Source organism: Lepidochelys kempii, chromosome 7 (assembly GCF_965140265.1).
Source record: "Lepidochelys kempii isolate rLepKem1 chromosome 7, rLepKem1.hap2, whole genome shotgun sequence".
In the NCBI taxonomy this organism is placed as follows: Eukaryota; Metazoa; Chordata; order Testudines; family Cheloniidae; genus Lepidochelys; species Lepidochelys kempii.
Window position 1 is genome coordinate 39,674,827 of NC_133262.1, and position 19,830 is coordinate 39,694,656.

The following is a 19,830-nucleotide window of genomic DNA, read 5'->3' on the forward strand; positions in this document are numbered from 1 at the left end:
TCCTTTGTCAGGAAATATTTGTTGTGTCTAAACCTTTAAACTGTGTCCAAATATTGCCACAGTGATGGACACCTCAGAAATGTTTATAATCAACAATATAAAATTGTTATTAATTAAGGGGGAGGCCCTTTTGTTTGCAGAGTACACATCCTGCATACTGTACCTACTTTTGTTGCAGCCGCTGACTCTGAGGTTTGGAACTAGCAGTTCCTGTGGAAAGGAAAGTGGCTCAGTACCAGTTGCTGGCCTTCAGAAAATCCCAAACCCTTAGGTCCCCTCCCACAGCTGTCTACCCCATTCCACTAGAAGTGGTCCTGTACTCAATGATAGCTTACAGTGTGAAATGCACAGAAAGAGATACTGTGTGTCATTAGAAAGACAAGGTGAATCACCAATAAAAGATATTTACCTCACTTACCTTGCCTCTCCAATATCCTGGCGCCAACATGGCTACAACAACACTGCATGCTGTGTGTCATGTCATACATATGACAGAAAATAATTAGCCTTCCTTAGTAAGTATTTTAAAAGAATCAACAGTAAGCAACATTACCTGGCTGTCAATTCCAAGCATAAGCAACATGGAGAAGAACAGAATTGCCCACAATGGAGAGATAGGTAACTGTGTCACGGCTTCTGGATAAGCTAAAAATGCCAGTCCAGGACCTGGTAACAGAAACAAGAGATGGGTTATTAATTGTATATCTTTATTTTAGCTTTGATACAATGCAACAGGATGGTCAGGGTATTTGCACTCTATGGTACTTCTGTTTTAGATTTGTTTGCCAGTCTGAAGACTAATGAGGTGCAACTTGGGGTGGGATAGTGAGATCAGGGAAATAATAGAGAGAAAATAGACTCCTCTATAGAGAAAGAAGTAAGTGGTACCTCAGGTTCAAACGTTTTAAATTAGATGTAATTCAAAATGCTGCTCCTAAAAGGCTGCCTTTATGAGTTTCAATACTGCAAATATGCTTGCCTCTCTGGGATAGAATTTGCATCTTCAGTCTCCTTGTGAACTCTCTCTGCCTTGAACCTACACTCAAACAGCTGGTGATAGCTGCAACAGCCAGAACAGTCCTTAGGAAATGTGGAGACACTTCCCCTCTGATGTATGCAGAACAATAGATAAAAGGAATATAAAAGATAGCTCTGATGGAGATGCAGATTCACTTTCCAGTATTAAGAATAGGACCATTTGCTATTTCATGGAATGATTTCTATTGCAATATACATTACTCTAACATAAGAAGTGTCTTCTGACAGTCATCAGGGCCAGATACTTCAGAGAGAATGAACAGAACAGGGCAATTTTGAATGATCCATCCCGTCGTCCAGCACCAGCTTCTGGCAGTTGGAGGTTTAGGGGCACCCGGAGCACAAGGTTGCATTCCTGGCCATGTGGGTAATAGCCACTGATGGACCTATCCTATATGAATTTATCTAATTATTGTTTGAACTCAGTTCACAACATCCCCTGGCAACGAGTTTCACAGGATGACTTCGCACTATGTGAATAAGTACTTCCTTTTGTTAGTTTTAAACCTTCTGCCTATTAATTTTATCTAGTGATGACTAGTTCTTGTGTTATATGAAGGGGTAAGTAGCATTTTCCTATTCACTTTCTCCAAACCATTCATGATTTTATCAACCTCTACCATATTCCCTCTTAAACATCGCTTTTCTAAGATGAATAGTCTGAGTCTTTTTAATCTTTCCTCATGTGGAAGGTGCTCCATGCCCCTTATCATTTTCTTTGACCTTCTCTGTACCTTTTCCAATTCTAATATATCTTTTTTGAGAGGAAGCAACCAGAACTGCACACTGTATTCAAGGTGTGGGCATACATTGGATTTATATAGTGGCATTAAGATATTTTCTGTTTTATTATCTATTCCTTTCCTAATGGTTCCGAACATTCTGCTCGCTTTTTTGACTGCTGCTGTACATTGAGCAGATGTATTCAGGGAACTATCCACGATCACTCAAAGATCTTCTTGAGTGGTAACAGCTAATTTAGAACCCACAATTTTGTATTTGTAGTTGTGATAATTGTTTCCAATGTGCATTACTTTGCATTTTTCAGCATTGAATTTCAGCTGCTCTTTTGTTGCCCAGTCACCTAGTTTAGGGAGATCCTTCTGTAATGTTTCACTTTCAGCTTTGGACTTAACTATCTTGAGTAATTTTGTGTCAACTGCAAATTTTGCCACGTCACTGTTCACTCCTTTGTCCAGATCATTTATGAATACGTAGAACAGCACTGGTCCCAGTATGCTTGGTCTTTTTACTATGAAACACAAGAAGTGGAAGGTGACGGGGGAAATGACCCTTATTAAAAAAGGAAAGAGTGTGTTTTTGTTGTCTCAGCACATTGGGAACTAGCTGTTCATAGGCTGATGGAGAAACTCATAGTAGTCTAAAGTAATCATAGAAATAAAATTGGAGTGCCTCTTCCTCAAGTGGACATCCTAGTTATTAACTGTAAATTCAATATAATCCTTATTCAGTTTTCACAGAAAATAACTACATTTGTGATAACTGGCAGGGACATACTGTAGCTTTTCGAACAGCGAAGCAGCAAACATTAGATATCTGAATGTTATCATCTTCCAAGATGCTTACCTTCCAATGTCCTCATTGCATATACTTCGACCTTTGCTGATCAGCATTATTAAATATGATTGGAATGCCTCCCACATGGCAAAAATCCCAGAAAGAGAAATATGCCCTTGCTTTTGCTGTGTTCATGTGCATCAATCAAACACAAAGCAAAGGTTGTGATGGTAGTGTCTTTAAAACTCTCACTTCATACTACTTTTTACAAAATGAAACTGGAGCATTTAGAGAAAATGATGTCAGGAATAAATATATCAAGACTCAAAGAGCAAATATTTCAGATGGCAATTTGCAACCCCGTCAAAAAAGATGTGATGAATTATCAAGCCTACATGTTTAAAAAGAATATTAGAGGTGGGCCCAACCCAATACAGCAGATCTGAATTGCTCCATAATTTTGGGTTGTGGATTCTGAACTAGGATCTGCATCCACATTTGGGGGTTGGTTCCTATCTCTGGACCAGACCAAAAATCCCAGCTTGAACTAATGCGCTTATAATTACTGTGTATGAAATCCACATGTGGACCCAAGCTCCTTTCTAATAATGATGATGCTCTATACCTAACAAAAGGGAGCAAATATTATTCATAGCTTAATCCAAATCACAGTCTGATTATATATATAAAGGAGGATATGAACCACATTTTTTCCAGTGTTGCTTCATGAGTTGAGGAGCAAAACAGAGTCTGCTTCCAAAATCAAATCCCAGCAGGAACATGGAACTGCCAAACCAGATCTGGCTATTGCACAGCATCTGTAGTGTAATTGTCAAATGAAATATACATAATATTCCAAAAGCCAGAGCCATAGCAAATATCATAAGATGCCTTTCCCAATTTATGTAGCCTATCTCCTGTTCGTAAAATCTAAGGAATGCCATCTGGCTGGTATTTTTCATTACTATTTGCATATTCTATTATACCAACAACACTGAGAGAAGTAGCATTACAGCACTATACAAACCACAGAGTCATGTGCTCTCTGATTCTACAGAAAGGCTCTTTACAAGAGCAGCTGCTGATAATATTGACTAAAATCGAAGTCCAAAGACAGCCATATCATAGTTTCATGATACTGCATATTACTTTTTCAGAATCAAGGAGATGTGAAGCTCTGAATATGTGGAAGAAATTTTTTTGACAAATAATACATGGTACCTGTTTTGGATTTTAAGGACTATATCAACATTAGAAGAGTTTACTTCAAGATTAGAAACCAACACAGCTCTCTGAACTAGTTCACTTCTGCCTTAACTCTCTCTCCACTGTCCATACATCACTGGGTAAAGTAGTATTTTGGACCAAAAAAAAAAAACCCAAACATAATTATGACACAAAACAAACATTACTAGCCCAGTCATAATCTCTTAGCAGATTAACTGTGATTTACTTAACATAGAGTCCTTTCTTTGTAAACTGGGCTGAAAGGGGGGGGGGGGGGGGGAGGGGGCTAAATACAGGAAGGTCATTTAATAATTTCCCTGTAAGTGTACTGCTGTCATAACTACTCTGTAATTGTGGGTCACTCTGGTATTTGCCTGATATTTTAAAAATGTAAGAACCAAACTGTAAAGAGAGAATGACCCACTCTGAAACATTCTTGCTGTTTCTGTTTCCTTTCTGCTCATCTCACATCGTAAGGAAGAGCCCACGAGATTTTGCCAAGAGTTGCTAAGTGCACCTGTAAGAATACATATAGTAGCAGATGCACACTCCTATTTTTCAGCATGAAGCAGCTACAGCTGTTAGTTTATCAATCAAAACTTACTTTAATAAGTTAAAGTGACTAATTATCCTATATAATAAAATTGATGTAATATATATATTGGACATATATGCATATTTGAGTCTACTGAACAAAAAGAATGGGCGAGCAGAAGTCAAAGAACATCATTGCTATTAGAGTTGTGCTCGTCTGGCTGCTTTTGCTTCCTAAAGGTATGAGAGAGCATTTTTGGTTTTAAGTCCTATGGATGTGTAACTTCCAAGTTTTGCTTTGAGATTGTTTGAATTCTTGAACCCATGTCTGTCAAAGCAAAGATCTCAGAAAGTGCACACACACACAAAGGTGAATACTGTAGTCAATTTTAACAGCTGCAGCTACTCAATGAACTGCTTCACTATTTTTTTTAAACCTTCAAGAACCTGACAATTTCAAAGCAAAATTCACTTGATTTTGAGTCAAAACTATGGAAAAACTGACTCATGCAGTTTCAGTACAAACCCATGAACTGACCCAGGTTTATTCCATAGAGCATCCAAGTCCACTTGAAACTGACAACTACATTCTTACGATCCTCAAAGAGCCTCTGAATTAACAGGGAGCTTGTGTGGCAAATTACTTATTACAAGAAAATTATTATTGAACTGGTGTTACGGCATACGCTCAGTACCACCTCTGAAGATACTACAGTTTGGACTAGGAGTGTGTGAATTGCAGTGTGCACCAAAATGCTGCAGAGTGTGAATGCTGTGAACATGAACTGTTTGAAGAGGAGTATGCTAATGCGAACTAGGAACCTTACAGTCACACCTGCAGTCTCCACATGCGGGAGTTAAAGTGCAGAGCTTTGTTGGACATGGCTTTTCACACCCCCATATTCCAAACTGTGGGGCACAGCAGACAAGCCCGAGGACTGCTCTTATTTTGCACTCGCAGTTTCTCTTTTCTATATCTCTGCATCAGAGATTTTTTCACACACACACACACACACTCACTAACCTCAAGCCAACCAAGTTTCATGAGGTTCCAGGTTTCCTTTCAAACATTTCACAGATATCTGAACAGTATGAGACAAAGCTGGTATTTCTGTTTAAAATAATTCAGTGCATATTAATTAGTATCCCCCCCAAAATAAAAAAATAAATAAAAAGCTAGATAGTAAACCATTTAACTTTGTATTAAAGTTTGATTTAGAAATGGTTTATAATGGGTTAATAAATGACTAATAGATTTTCTGAGCATGTTACAGACATGAATACTTTGTGTTACAGATCGCTATAAGCACATCAATAGAAGGTGTTAGTAATAAGCCATCTATTGACCTATTGGACTGTATGATGACGGATTAGCAATGTATTAAAACATCTATTAACCCTTTGTAAACTATAAATGGAAGTTGACTGCACAGCTTAACACATTAAACTCTCTTACATTTCCTTGACTGTAGAAATGGTAGCCATTTGAACAAAGCCTGGAAATTCAGCTGGCTATCATTTCCTGCTTCAATATTCTATATGTAATATCCATGCCAAATGGATCTGATCAGTGTTTTTCTTATCCCTCGTCTATAAAACCATTCTGTGATATTCCCAGAAGGGACAATTATAGGTGGAATAATCAGAACAGAAACAGTCTTCTCCTGTTATATTGTCTGAACTTCCTGCTGACACACCAACCCAGCCTCCTTTCAGGCTGCACTTAATAGAGTCATTGTTAGCTAGCAGCGGGAGTGCAGGAAAAGGATTATTGTGGACATCTTCGAACTCAGAGTCTGGTCTTCAGGTGCACTGAAAGCTGGTGTCTAACTTCACTCCTAAAACCCAGGTCTCTGGCATGGTAGCACCATGCACTGCTTCTGGACCACTCTGATAGCTATTACCAGAGTCCCAGAGCACATCTGCATAAATCAAGTCATGCTCTGCCAATTTGTCTTCAGCACATTATTAGCATTTTGATATAAACCATTACCTCAGTGAGCAAATTTTACAGTTTTCTCTACTATTTGTAAATGGTAACTTTAAACTAGGATGTTTCAAGTAATGGTCCAATAGGCTTAGTGAGAACAAGCAAAAATTCACATGGATTTTAGTGTGCAAAGGAGTTTCTCTTGCTATACCAAGCAGAAGGAAAGATATATTAACACTACGTGTGTGTGTCAGAGCTATGTTCATGTATTTAAAGATGACTTAGAAGATACTTCAAAGGGCTTCTCATAAAATGAGCTCTATGGACCCATGGTGTCAAATACAGTTATGGGGAGAGTTAAGGTCACTGGGCTCTGGATTTTTCTCCCCCTGGAACACCAAGTCCAATATCATGGTAAGTTCCAGTCCAAGACCATTTCTGTTGCCAGAATTACATGAACAGCAGTAAAGTCATTTTTCAGAGTAGCAGCCATGTTAGTCTGTATCCGCAAAAAGAAAAGGAGGACTTGTGGCACCTTAGAGACTAACAAATTTATTTTGAGCATAAGCTTTCGTGAGCTACAGCTCACTTCATCAGATGCAAATCATTGCAATCCTATAATGACAAGGATGTGAAGACCAGATGACCATCTTCAGTTTCTAAGATTCTCTGGAAGGATACGGAAATAATACTGTGTTTGAAGAATTATCGAAAAAAGACATTTACAAACTTTAAAATTCCACCAATTGACATAAAGGCCTAAAGGTCAGCAAACCTAAATTACAATGTAAAAGAGATTGCAAGACAATACGTTGTTTTAGGATAGCTAAAAATCTAAGGAAAGTGCATTTTATATAAGTATTTATTTACTAGCTTGCTATGGACAAGCTAGGGTAATTACAATTAAGTTATTAAAGTAAATCCATATTTAGAGACCTAAATAAAATTGGCCTGTTTTTTAAATGCACTTAGGAACTGCAGCTACCACTGAAATGAATGACAGCAGCCGGTGCTGAGCACCTGTGAATAATCAAGCTATTTATTTAGGCCTGGATTCACAAAGGGACTTTAAGCATTGCAATGCTCAGTGTCACAATTTTTAGGTGTCTAGAAAACACAGGAACAACACTGCAATTCACAAAGCCTGAGTTAGACACCTAGGCTCCCTATACAATACATTGGGGGAGAGACATTTAAGCATGGTAGGTGGGTAACTACCTAAGTTAGCCAGTGGGAGATGCTGATGACAGGGGTATGTCTTAAGCCCTGCCCCCCTCATGGAGATCATAGAATCATAGAATCATAGAATATCAGGGTTGGAAGGGACCCCTGAAGGTCATCTAGTCCAACCCCCTGCTCGAAGCAGGACCAATTCCCAGTTAAATAAGTGCCAAGAAGCACTTATCTCTGTTTGCAATCCATGAACTCCTCCCCTGGAGTCAGGTGGCTTAGGCCTGTAAGCAGTTTCTTGTGAAAGTGGGTCAGGTCCCTGCCACGCTCCACAGAGAACAGCCAGAGGAGGTGGGGGTGATGCTGCCCATCTTAGAACCTTTAGTATAGTATTAATAGGACTCACCTGAGATTTGGGAGACTAAAGTTGAGTTCTCTCCACTACCTGAGGGGGAGAAAGGATTTGAACAGAGGTCTCCCACACCCCTAACAGAATGTTCTAACCACTGAGCCATGGGGATCTTCTGATGGAAAGTCATTGGAGTTGCGGGGACTGGATCCTGGGTCTTCCAAGGTGGGTGACCCAACCACCAGGCTTCACAGTGATGCTCACACACTCTCTAGCCCAAGGACAATTTAATTATTTATCCACAGTGGAACAGCTTCAACAGGAGAGTTTGAGAGAGCCCCTCCTAGCACAATGGGTAGAGCACTCACCTGAGAAAAAGACCCCTGTTCAAATCCTCTTGCCTCCTCAGACAGGGGAGAATTAAACCTGAGTCTCCCACATCCCAAGGCAGTGCTCTAACCACTGGGATAACAGTTATAAGCAGGATATGGCCACCACTACCTCTGGCCTGATTTTGAACAGGACCCGATCCAGTAGGTGGTGACTGAGCGTGAGTATTGGATCAGGCCCTGCACATGAGCGAGGCGGACAAATGCCTGTCTTCCCCTGCTCTGTGGATTGCTCTGGGACTTAGGCATGAGACAGACGACTGGGTGCCTAGAGTGAGGCAGCAGTGCAGTTGCCCAAACACAGGAAGGAAGTCTTACTGCAAACACATAGGCACCAAGTGAGTTTAGAGATCTATACTGTTCATGGCAGCCTAGCAGGACTTTTGTGGACCACAGTGGAGCCTAAAATGTGGACTTGAGTGCCTACAGACCTTTGTGCTCTGAGCCTGAGGTGCCTTAGAATGCATTTAGGAGCCTAATGTTTGGCACCCAGGTTTGGAATCGTTGGCAACTGTTCACAGGCGCCACTGGAAAACTTTACTCAGTCACATAGAAATCAAGTGCACAACTCAAGAAGGTTATTTCTCACACCACTGACTTTCACAGCCATCACATGGGAACTTTACATGTCCTTACAGGTTTCTGGCTTATTCCTCTGTACTTATATTCTGCTTAAGACAGTTAATGTTCTTGGGATTCAAGTTCTATTCATTAGAAGACCAGAAGGTATTTATAATTGGGTTATTCATAATAACATGGTAAGACATACTACTCTGGTGTCCCTCAACCAGTGACTTATAGTTATCAGCATGTTCCTCCTTGAGGTTACAGTTACTGTTTATCTGTATGGATATCTGGCATGGCAACTGAGTCATGGCAAGCATCAGCTCTAGTAAGCTAAGCTTTTTCACTTGAGGTCAAGTCAGTGAATTTCAAGCAAAATACAACAGATTCCTGCTAACCAGGATTCCCAGCTTATTATCCTAATAAAACAACTGTCCGGATAAGGGGCCCAATCCTGTTCCCACTGCTAATAGAAGTTTTGCCATTGACTTGGAGAGGCACAGGGTCGTGTCCCTAGAAAATAAGTCAGTAAGGAAAAACTAATGCTGGATTGGAAAGTCTGACAATAAAATAATGAATGAATGAGTAAAAACAGACAAATGGAACTGATTGTCACTGCATTTTCATCTGTATTTATTCTACTTTGGGAACCACCTCAGCAAAGGGTTGTTGCTCAGATTTTCACACCTGTTTAACACCCAGTTAAGCACCAGACTGCCTGAACGTGTCCCCATTTGTTAATACTGTCTCCTGTAAGTAGCAGTCCCTGTCATCCATTCTCCTTAGCACAAGCTGAATCCCTAGTAGGTGCCCTAAGAGCTGGGTTTGCTAGTAAGCGACTCAGTTAGGCAGTCATCCCATTCAATGTTAACTGCTTTAGGGGCCTATACTGGACTGGACTGCCTTGAGAGACTTGAAACAATTCATATTCATCTCTCTCTCTCTGTATAAGGTGCAACTGAGTTAACAAGGAGCTGAAGGGCCTAATGGGGAAATATTAAATATGTTGATAATCATTTGTGATCAAAAATTTGTCAATAATCAGTAACAAATTAATAAATAACCAATAATCAATAGAATTTTTCATTGCAATTACAAGTTCAATGAGTAACATTCCCTCAAGTTCAGATTTGTTCAACAACAACTGACTTTGATTAATACATCCAATGAAAGCTGACTTATCCCAACAGTTAGTAAGACAGCACATGCACAGAGAGGCACATAATTAATAAAAGCTATGGAAGAACATCCCTGTAGTTTTTCATACAGAATCATAGAATATTAGGGTTGGAAGAGACCTCAGGAGGTCATCTAGTCCAATCCCCTGCTCAAAGCAGGACCAACACCAACTAAATCATCCCAGCCAGGGCTTTGTCACGCCAGGCCTTAAAAACCTCAAAGGATGGAGATTCCACCACCTCCCTAGGTAGGCCATTCCAGTGCTTCACCACCCCCCTAGTGAAACAGTGTTTCCTAATATCCAAACTAGACCTCCCCCACTGAAGCTTGAGACCATTGCTTCTTGTTCTGTCATTTGCCACCAGTGAGAACAACCTAGCTCCATCCTCTTTGGAACTCCCCTTCAGGTAGTTGAAGGCTGCTGTCAAATCCCCCCTCACTCTTCTCTTCTGCATACTAAATAACCCCAGTTCCCTCAGCCTCCCCTCATAAGTCATGTGCCCCAGCCTCCTAATAATTTTCACTGCCCTCCGTTGACTCTCTCCAATTTGTCCAAATCCCTTCTGTAGTGGGAGGTGGGGCGCAAAACTGGATGCAATACTCCAGGTGTGGCCTCACCAGTGCCGAATAGAGGGGAATAATCATTTCCCTCGATCCGCTGGCAATGCTCCTACTAATGCAGCCCAATATGCCGTTAGCCTTCCTGGCAACAAGGGGTCACTGCTGACTCATATCCAGCTTCTCATCCACTGTAATCGCCAGGTCCTTTTCTGCAGCATTGCTGCTTAGCCAGTCAGTCCCCAGCCTGTAGCAGTGCATGGGATTCTTCCTTCCTAAGTGCACAACTATGCACTTGTCCTTGTTGAATCTCATCAGATTTCTTTTGGCCCAATCCTCCAATTTGTCTAGGTCACTCTGGACCCTATCCCTACCCTCAAGCTTATCTACCTCTCCCCCCAGTTTATTGTCATCTGCAAACTTGCTGAGGGTGCAATTAATCCCATCATCCAGATCATTAATAAAGATGAAGAAAACCAGCCCCAGGATCAACCACTGGGACATTCCGCTTGATACTGGTGCCAACTAGACATCGAGCTCTTGATCACTACCCGTTGAGCCTGACAATTGAGCCAGCTTTCTATCCACCTTATAGTCCATTCATCCAATCCATACTTGTTTAACTTGCTGGCAAGAATACTGTGGGACACTATCAAAAGCTTTGCTAAAGTCAAGATATATCACATCCACTGCTTTCCCCATATCCACAGAGCCAGTTATCTCATCATAGACGGTAATCAGGTTGGTCAGGCATGACTTGTCCTTGGTGAATCCATGTTGACTGTTCTTGATCACCTTCCTCTCCTCCAAGTGCTTCAAAATGGATTCCTTGAGGACCTGCTCCATGATTTTGCTGAGGACTGAAGTGAGGCTGACCGGTCTTTCTTCCCTTTTTAAAATATGGGCATTATATTTTCCTTTTTCCAATCATCCGGGACCTCCCCCAATCGCCACAAATTTTTAGAGATAATGGCCAATGGCTCTGCAATCACATCAGCCAACTTCCTCAGCACCCTTGCATTCATTAGCTCTGGACCAGCTTTTCTAAATAGTCCTTAACTGGTTCTTTCACCACTGAGGGCTGCTCACCTCCTCCCCATACTGTGTTGCCCGGTGCAGCAGTCTGGGAGCTGACCTTGTCTGTGAAGACCAAGGCAAAAAAAGCATTGAGTACTTCAGCTTTTTCCACATCATGTGTCACTAGGTTGCCTCCCCCATTCAGTAAGGGTCCCATACTTTCCCTGACCTTCTTCTTGTTGCTAACATACCTGTCAAAACCCTTCTTGTTACCCTTCACATCCCTTGCTAGCTGCAACTCCAATCGTTCCTTGGCCTTCCTGCTTACACCACTGCATGCTTGAGCAATATTTTTATACTCCTCCCTAGTCATTTGTCCATATTTCCACATATTGTAAGCTTCCTTTTTGAGTTTAAGCTCACCGAAGATTTCACTGTTAAGCCAAGTTGGTCGCCTCCCATATTTGCTATTCTTTCTGCACATCAGGATGGTTTGTTCCTGCACCCTCAATAAGGCTTCTTTAAAATACAGCCAGCTCTCCTGGACTCCTTTCCCTCTCATGTTAGCCTCCTTGGGGATCCTGCCCATCAGTTCCCTAAGAGAGTCAAAGTCTGCTTTTCTGAAGTTCGGGGTCTGTATTTTGCTACTCTCCTTTCTTCCTTTTGTGAGGAACCTGAACTCAACCATCTCATCGTCACTGCTCCCTAGGTTGCCACCCACTTCTACTTCTCCTACCAATTCTTCCTGGTTGTAAGCAGCAGGTCAAGAGGAGCATGGCCCCTAGTTGGTTCCTCCAGCATTTGTACCAGGAAGTTGTCCCCAGCACTCTCCAAAAACTTCCTGGATTGTCTGTGCATTGCTGTATTGCTCTCCCAGCAGATGTCAGGGTGATTGAAGTCCCCCATTAGAACCAGGGCCTGTGATCTGGAAACTTCAGTTAGTTGTCCAAAGAAAGCCTCGTCTACCTCATCCTTCTGAAACGGTGGTCTATAGCACACGCCCACCATGACATCACTCTTGTTGTACTCGCCTCTAAACTTAACCCAAAGACTCTCAACAAGCTTTTCTCCAGTTTCATACTGGAGCTCTGAGCAATCATACCGCTCTCTTACATAGAATGCAACTCCTCCACTTTTCCTCCCATATCTGTCCTTCCTGAACAGTTTATATCCACAGCACACGTCCAGTCTGAAGGATGGTCTTTCTTCCTAATAATTTCTTGGGAGTAATTATATCCTTGTTGCCCTTCATTCTTTATTATTCTGGCCAGGGCCATCGTTAGGCATATGCAGCATACGCCACTGCTAGGGCACCCAAAAATTTAGGGCACCCTTGGGTCTTAGTGTCCACCCACCCACCTGTTCCTATCCCTGTTCTGACCCTTCCTGCAGGCTCCCAACACAGCTGGCTGCTGCAGCCTGTTGAGTCTTCCTCCAGAGGGGATCTAGTACTTAAAAGGGAAAAAGCCTTCCAGCCTGCAAGACCTATTAGCACAACATTGAAAGTTTTCAGAGGAACAGCCGTGTTAGTCTGTATTCGCAAAAAGAAAAGGAGTACTTGTGGCACCTTAGAGACTAACCAATTTATTTGAGCATGAGCTTTCCTGAGCTACATTGAAAGTGTTAAAGGGCCATTCAAGTGGTAATGAAGCCCTTTAGCGGGCATTTGCCAACCCCCAGGTAGATACTGTCAGTTTCTTAATTTACTGACAAAAACAGTTGTGCATTACTGCAATATTTACTTTACTCAGAACATGTTAGTCTACAGGACCTTCGTTTAAAATTTGCTTTAAAAATATTTCATTAGTGTGTTGCTGAAGATTATAAAATCACATCTGTAAAAAATCCTTGCATAGATGTTTAGATGCCCAATCTAAGTATTCATCTTTAGCCTTAAATGCTTGGACCGTCAGACATAGTTTTTAAAATAAATCCTTTAAAAGACCACCCTTATCTAAAATACACATAGGAGCCCGGGTTGCCGTCGGGCATAGGGGCACCGGTTTAATAATACTGCATAGGGCACCATAAATCCTAAGGATGACCCTGATTCTGGCCCCTGATGATTGCCTCTTTTGGTACACACAGGTTGTGCAAATGTTTGGAACAAAAATGGTGAAACCAGCCTGATTTTGTTGGAAACTCAAAGTAGGATTGTGGAAAACTTTCTCAATATCACAAGTTTTCTGAGTGAACCTGAGATGATTCGTGGTTTAGCTCCAAACCAGGTGGAAACATGAATATTTCAACTAATCTTCACTTTTATTTTTAGTTCATTGAAATAAACTAAGCAAAATCTCAAAGGTATTTCCAAAGTTCCCTGTTCCATTGCAACTTTCCAACTGTCTCAACACCTGCTAGTTAGTCCTTTCATATGGCCTTTACTGGATAATGTAATCCGTTATAAATCTTGGTGTTAGTACATTGTAAAATTACATTTCAAAATAGGTTAAGGGTTACTACACAATGAAATTCCATTCTTCATTAATAACATCAGCCACACTATCAGAGGCTCGTTCACCTGCACATCCACCAATGTGATATATGCCATCATGTGCCAGCAATGCCCCTCTGCCATATACATTGGTCAAACTGGACAGTCTCTACGTAAAAGAATAAATGGACACAAATCAGATGTCAAGAATTATAACATTCATAAACCAGTCGGAGAACACTTCAATCTCTCTGGTCACGCAATCACAGACATGAAGGTCGCTATCTTAAAACAAAAAAACTTCAAATCCAGACTCCAGCGAGAAACTGCTGAATTGGAATTCATTTGCAAATTGGATACTATTAATTTAGGCTTAAATAGAGACTGGGAGTGGCTAAGTCATTATGCAAGGTAGCCTGTTTCCTCTTGTTTTTTCCTACCCCCCCCCCCCCAGATGTTCTGGTTTAACTTGGATTTAAAGTTGAAGAGTGGTCAGTTTGGATGAACTATTACCAGCAGGAGAGTGAGTTTGTGTGTGTATGGGGGTGGGGGGGATGTGAGAAAACCTGGATTTGTGCAGGAAATAGCCCAACTTGATTGTCATGCACATTGTGTAAAGAGTTGTCACTTTGGATGGGCTATCACCAGCAGGAGAGTGAATTTGTGTGGGGGGGTGGAGGGTGAGAAAACCTGGATTTGTGCTAGAAATGGCCCACCTGATGATCACTTTAGATAAGCTATTACCAGCAGGACAGTGGGGTGGGAGTAGGTATTGTTTCATATTCTCTGTGTATATATAAAGCCTGCTGCAGTTTCCACGATATGCATCTGAGGAAGTGAGCTGTAGCTCACGAAAGCTTATGCTCTAATAAATTGGTTAGTCTCTAAGGTGCCACAAGTCCTCCTTTTCATTCTTCATTAGACATCTTTATCTTAACTGCAAAGCAGCATGGGAGTCTTGCGCTCCAGCAAGCCCTATAATCTTTCTTGGACTATCTTAAATGTGAACAAATAATTAAATGGAATTATTGGATAAAATATATATTGCTGCAAACAGACTAATGGATGCCACTGAATTGCTTAAAGAAATAGGTTGCCTACCTGATGCTGCAACATCTTCAAGAGGCCTCTTTGTGACATTAGCCATGAATCCAACAATAGAGAAGATGACAAAGCCAGCAAACATACTTGTGCATGAATTTATGCAGCACACTATGATGGAATCCCTGAAACAAAGAAAGAGGTACATTAGACTAATAAACAAAGTAATATTGATTACCTTCCAGGATTTCTATTATCCTCATTGAGAGATGGTCTTATGGTTAAGGCACTTGACTGGGGACTCAGCACTTCTGGATTCAGTTTTTTGACATACTTTCTCTGTGACCTTGGACAAGTCACATAATTTCTCTGGGTCTCAATTCCCTATTAGTAAAATGGGGATATTACTACTTTGGTCTTTTCTATTTAGATTCTTTGATCTTAGGACCCAGAAATGTTTCTTGCTACGTATTTGTACAGCCCCCAGCACAGTAAGGCCCTGATCTCAGTAGGGATGTCTAAGTCCTACTATAATACATATAACAATACATTTACCTGTAAACATTGTTGTGGAAAGGGTTGTAACTTCCAAGAGCAATCAGTGAACCAAGACCCAAACCATAGGAGAAAAAAATCTGAGTGGCAGCATCGAGCCAGACCTAATTGGAGAAAGCAAATTTTTTTACTATGTGTAGATGTACACTTTGGTGGCTGCTTAGGTACTTTGTTAATGGTGAGCAATTAGCATGGAACTTTGGTTTACAAGGATTAAATGTTTACCTCAGAATCAGAAAGCTTACTGAAGTTAGGAGTGATATAGAATAAAATGCCTTCCTTTGCCCCAGGCAGTGTCACTCCACGGAAGAACAGGATTACCAGCATGATGTATGGATAAGTAGCAGAGAAATATACCACCTAATAGAAAGAAACAAGGAATTGTAAGCATGGAGTTAGAATGGGCTCTTTGCATTAACTTTCAGTAGCTTTAGCTATTTGCTTCACAAAAATACAGTGATAGGAACCCAGATTTGTTTTTCAATCTGCAATACTAGGCAAGGGTCAAATTTGGTGGGGAAGTGACGGTATACTGCTCTTTATTCCCATACACCAGGTCCAGAATCCTCTACTTACCAAATGTAAATAACATCCCCCTCCAACTGCTCTGCCACCTGCTCTTAGGGCCAGAGGCTGGGGAGAGGTCAGGGTTGCCCCTGAGGCACTGGTTCACACTGCTCTTGTCCTCATTGCTGGCAGTGTGAGCACCAGCACTGTCATGCAGAGCTCTGCCTGGAGGAGAGCACCATATGCCTCTGTTCTTCCCATCCCGTGAGCTCTATCCCTACATCAGGCAGAGGGGAGAGGTGGAAGACATTTGTTGGTGACAGAATTGCCCTGCAGTGGATCTTGACACCATCTGGCTTCCAAAAGCCCTGGGATAGATTGTTGGGAAGACAGGCCACAAAAATGGATTAGCTGCCTCCTTGGAAAGTATGAAAGGAGGAGGAGAAGGGAAATTCTGGATTGCAGCCATTTTCTTTGAACAAGCTAAATCCAACTATCAGCTTAACCTGAAAGTGGAGCATGGCTCTTACTGACCAGTAAGAAGGCCTTCAGTTGGCCACATCAAAGTTTATGTGCGAAGTTCACTTAAGTGCAGTATGGTAACATCACTAGAGTGGAGTCTGAATCTGACAACTATACTATGGCTATGTCTTCACTACCGCTGGATCAATGCACCAGGGGTTGATTTAGCAGGTCTAGCGAACACCCGCTAAATTGATGGCAGAGCGCTCTCCAGTCAACCCCGGTACTCCATCTAGAACAAGAAGAGTAAGGTAAGTCAATGGGAGAGTGTCTCCCGTTGACCCAGCGCTGTGTAGACACTGCAGTAAGTCAACCTAAGCTACGTCGACCTAGGTTGACTTACCACAGTAGCGTAGACATAGCCTTAGTTCTCTCTTCAGATAAGTGACAAATCGTCTGCATGTTGTCATCAGTCTATATGAAGGGAGCAGACATACACTTAGCAGTCACTAAATTGGCTCCTTTCAGTTATGTGTATTTTGCTGCCTAATGATAGTGTTTTATATCTTGTTGGTGTGCCAAATCCTGGTCCCCTGCAATGTCCAATGTGGGGACTGATGGTGTAGAATCCTGCACCCCAACCCAGCAGTAGGCTGCAGCTGCTCCTACAGACAATGAGCTGCAGCAGCACATACCTCCATGGCATTTCTTCCCAGGACTTGCTAATTTGGGGAGATGTTTTTTAGTCACAGAAGAGGTAGTGGGCACAACATAAGAACACGGTGAAGCCCAAGGGTCTATGTTAAATGCTGTTCCCAGTCCCAGGTCATCCCCAGGGAAGTAGGGAGGGAGTAGTCCTTACCTTCCCTGAAGCGCAATGACAGCAATTTTGACTGGCCCCAGCAAGGGCTGTGCAAGGGGGAAAGGCTCTTTGTACCTCTTCCAACCCAGCGTGCAGCTGCATAAAGGCCAGGCCTCAGAATTATACTGTAGCTACATTTCAAATTCATGTAGTTAATGTACAGTGAATGTAGTTTTTGGTAAATACACTGAAATTATATTACTATCACCAGCGGATATTCATAGTATAGGTACATAGTAATGAGAATACAGGAGTGTTGGAAAGTGTAAGTCCTTGTGGCAGAGTTAAGGTTTAACATAAGGCCTTAATTGTCTAGTATGGGATTTATAGGTATTAATGGTCACAGAAGACCCTGAATGAGAATTTCAAAACTGTTGCATGTTTCAGGGGGTTTTTTTTTGCCTGATTCTCATGTATTCTAAGGCTGTTTTAGCTTGCCCTGGCAGGCTAAAGGGGCCTCAAACTGGATGTTACCAACCTGCTCCCCTTTAAACTGCCATTGTGGTGCAAGGAAGCCTTAGGGTAGCTAAGAATCAAGTCCTTAAACTATAACCTCCCCCCCCCCCCCACACACACAGCTGCTTCATTAAGCAGGCACTTACTTGTTGATCCAAAGTATGAAGTTGTGAATTTCTTCTTATGCACAGGATTTTATGCAAAGTACAGGTGACAGGTACAGGTAGATTACTAAACATATTGGGCCAGATTCACCAACTGTGGTGCAGGGAGGTGTACATCACATCTACATCCATTTTACATGGTTTTAAATTGACGCATTTTTCGTGAAGCTTTCCATTATTTTTGTATGGACATTTTTAGTCATTGTTTGCAGTGTTGTAGCTGTGTTGGTTCCAGGAGATGAGTGGGCAACTGCCCACTTCATTTTAAGTGGAGTTCTACAACGTGTGTGAACTCTTATGCTGAACAGTCTGTCCCATTTTGTATTTAGCTGGGACACTCTAATTGCCTTCTCCAGAGCTGAGGAAGAGCTCTGTGAAGCTTGAAAGCTTGCCCCTTTCACCAATAGAGGTTGATGCTACAAAAGACATTCCCTCACCCATCTGGTGTCTCTCTCTCATTGTTAGTAATTATCAAGTAATTTTTGAATAATTATCAAAACCCTTCATACCCTGTTACAAAGAGATCCAAGGGTGAAAAAATAGAAGATTTTATACTTTATAGTAACGCAGCATTCAATATCTCAGAGGGATTTTCCAGCAAGTGGGCTGTCACTAGTACATCTTACCTTATGAATTTTCAGAATACTTGGTTGAGCAAACTAGGCACAGTTTCAGTGTAAGAGCGTGTACAACAGTTCTAAATCTTACCTTTCCTGTCCAGCCTACCCCCTTCCAGATGCAAAAATACACTAGAATCCAGGCAATTGCCAGTGTAATCGCTAATGGCCATCGGATTTGCCCTGGCTTTTCCAGTCCATCTGTCATTTGGTGCATGTTGCGTCTAGAATCAGCAAAAAGAATGGTGCATTTGACAACTGCTTATTCCAAAGTGAGTATGTATATGTATTATAACAAGCTGAACTATGCATATGCACACAAATGATGTATAGAGATTCTGCTCTGCTTACTCCCAAAATTCGACCACAGCACTTGTCATGTTGGTGGTATTTGCTATGCTGTAATTGGAGAAACAGCACTCTGTGTTCCATGAGTTTCCACAGTGTCTCCAAGGAAGAGTCTATTTAAAAAGAAAAAATATGAGTCAAACTACTGACAATGTTTTACAAGTAAGAATTACCTCAGTGATATCCTCTGACTAGGAATGACAGCTGACTCGAAAACTAATGTAGGTTGAGTTCTGCACTGCACGTATGTCCCTGGGAGAATGCCTGCCATAAAAGTTATTTTTCTTCTCTATTATATGAATCAAATGTAAAAATGTTTCCTCCTTTCTTCACCATATCAGCCAAAAATGTTTCAGAATCAGCTATGCCTCTCACAATGTGAGAGTGTATTGACAGTTCTTTAAGCTATGGCTGCCCTGGAGAGGACCTCAAGAGTCATTGTTACATTAAAGGTAATGAAATGTGACTATTGTTGAGCACGCCATTTCCAAAGGTTTCAGTTTTCCTCTCAGACTGAGGAGGAGAGATGTTTACAGGAACTTGAACTACAGCTGATATTTTCCAGTGGTATTTTATACAACAGTGTTCATTACTTTAAGAATTGATGTTTTGATAAAAACCAGAATCCAGTGACTGAATATCTATGCAAGTAATTTTGGACAATGTTGATCTCAATAAAATATATACCCTGTTGATAGTCATACTTTTGGAAGCCAGTGATTTTATATATTATTGCAGACTACTGCACATGTTACAGCATACAGAGTGACAGGTTTCAGAGTAACAGCCGTGTTAGTCTGTATTCGCAAAAAGAAAAGGAGTACTTGTGGCACCTTAGAGACTAACCAATTTATTTGAGCATGAGCTTTCGTGAGCTACAGCTCACTTCATCGGATGCATACCGTGGAAAC

At 41.4% G+C, this 19,830-nt stretch overlaps 1 protein-coding gene across 7 annotated transcripts in view; it reads right to left on the minus strand.

Moving 5' to 3' along the window:
- The window catches only part of SLC6A1 (solute carrier family 6 member 1), a 112,289-nt gene that overhangs the window by 19,096 nt on the left and 73,363 nt on the right, over positions 1 to 19,830 (minus strand). For all 7 annotated transcript variants that reach the window (XM_073352313.1, XM_073352311.1, XM_073352314.1 and 4 more), the window contains 6 exons: positions 18,923 to 19,032; positions 18,663 to 18,795; positions 15,729 to 15,863; positions 15,504 to 15,607; positions 15,009 to 15,133; positions 554 to 666 (listed from right to left, as the gene is read on the minus strand). In XM_073352313.1, the coding sequence (XP_073208414.1) occupies positions 554 to 666; positions 15,009 to 15,133; positions 15,504 to 15,607; positions 15,729 to 15,863; positions 18,663 to 18,795; positions 18,923 to 19,032 (720 nt within the window). The remainder of the gene's footprint in view (positions 1 to 553; positions 667 to 15,008; positions 15,134 to 15,503; positions 15,608 to 15,728; positions 15,864 to 18,662; positions 18,796 to 18,922; positions 19,033 to 19,830) is intronic.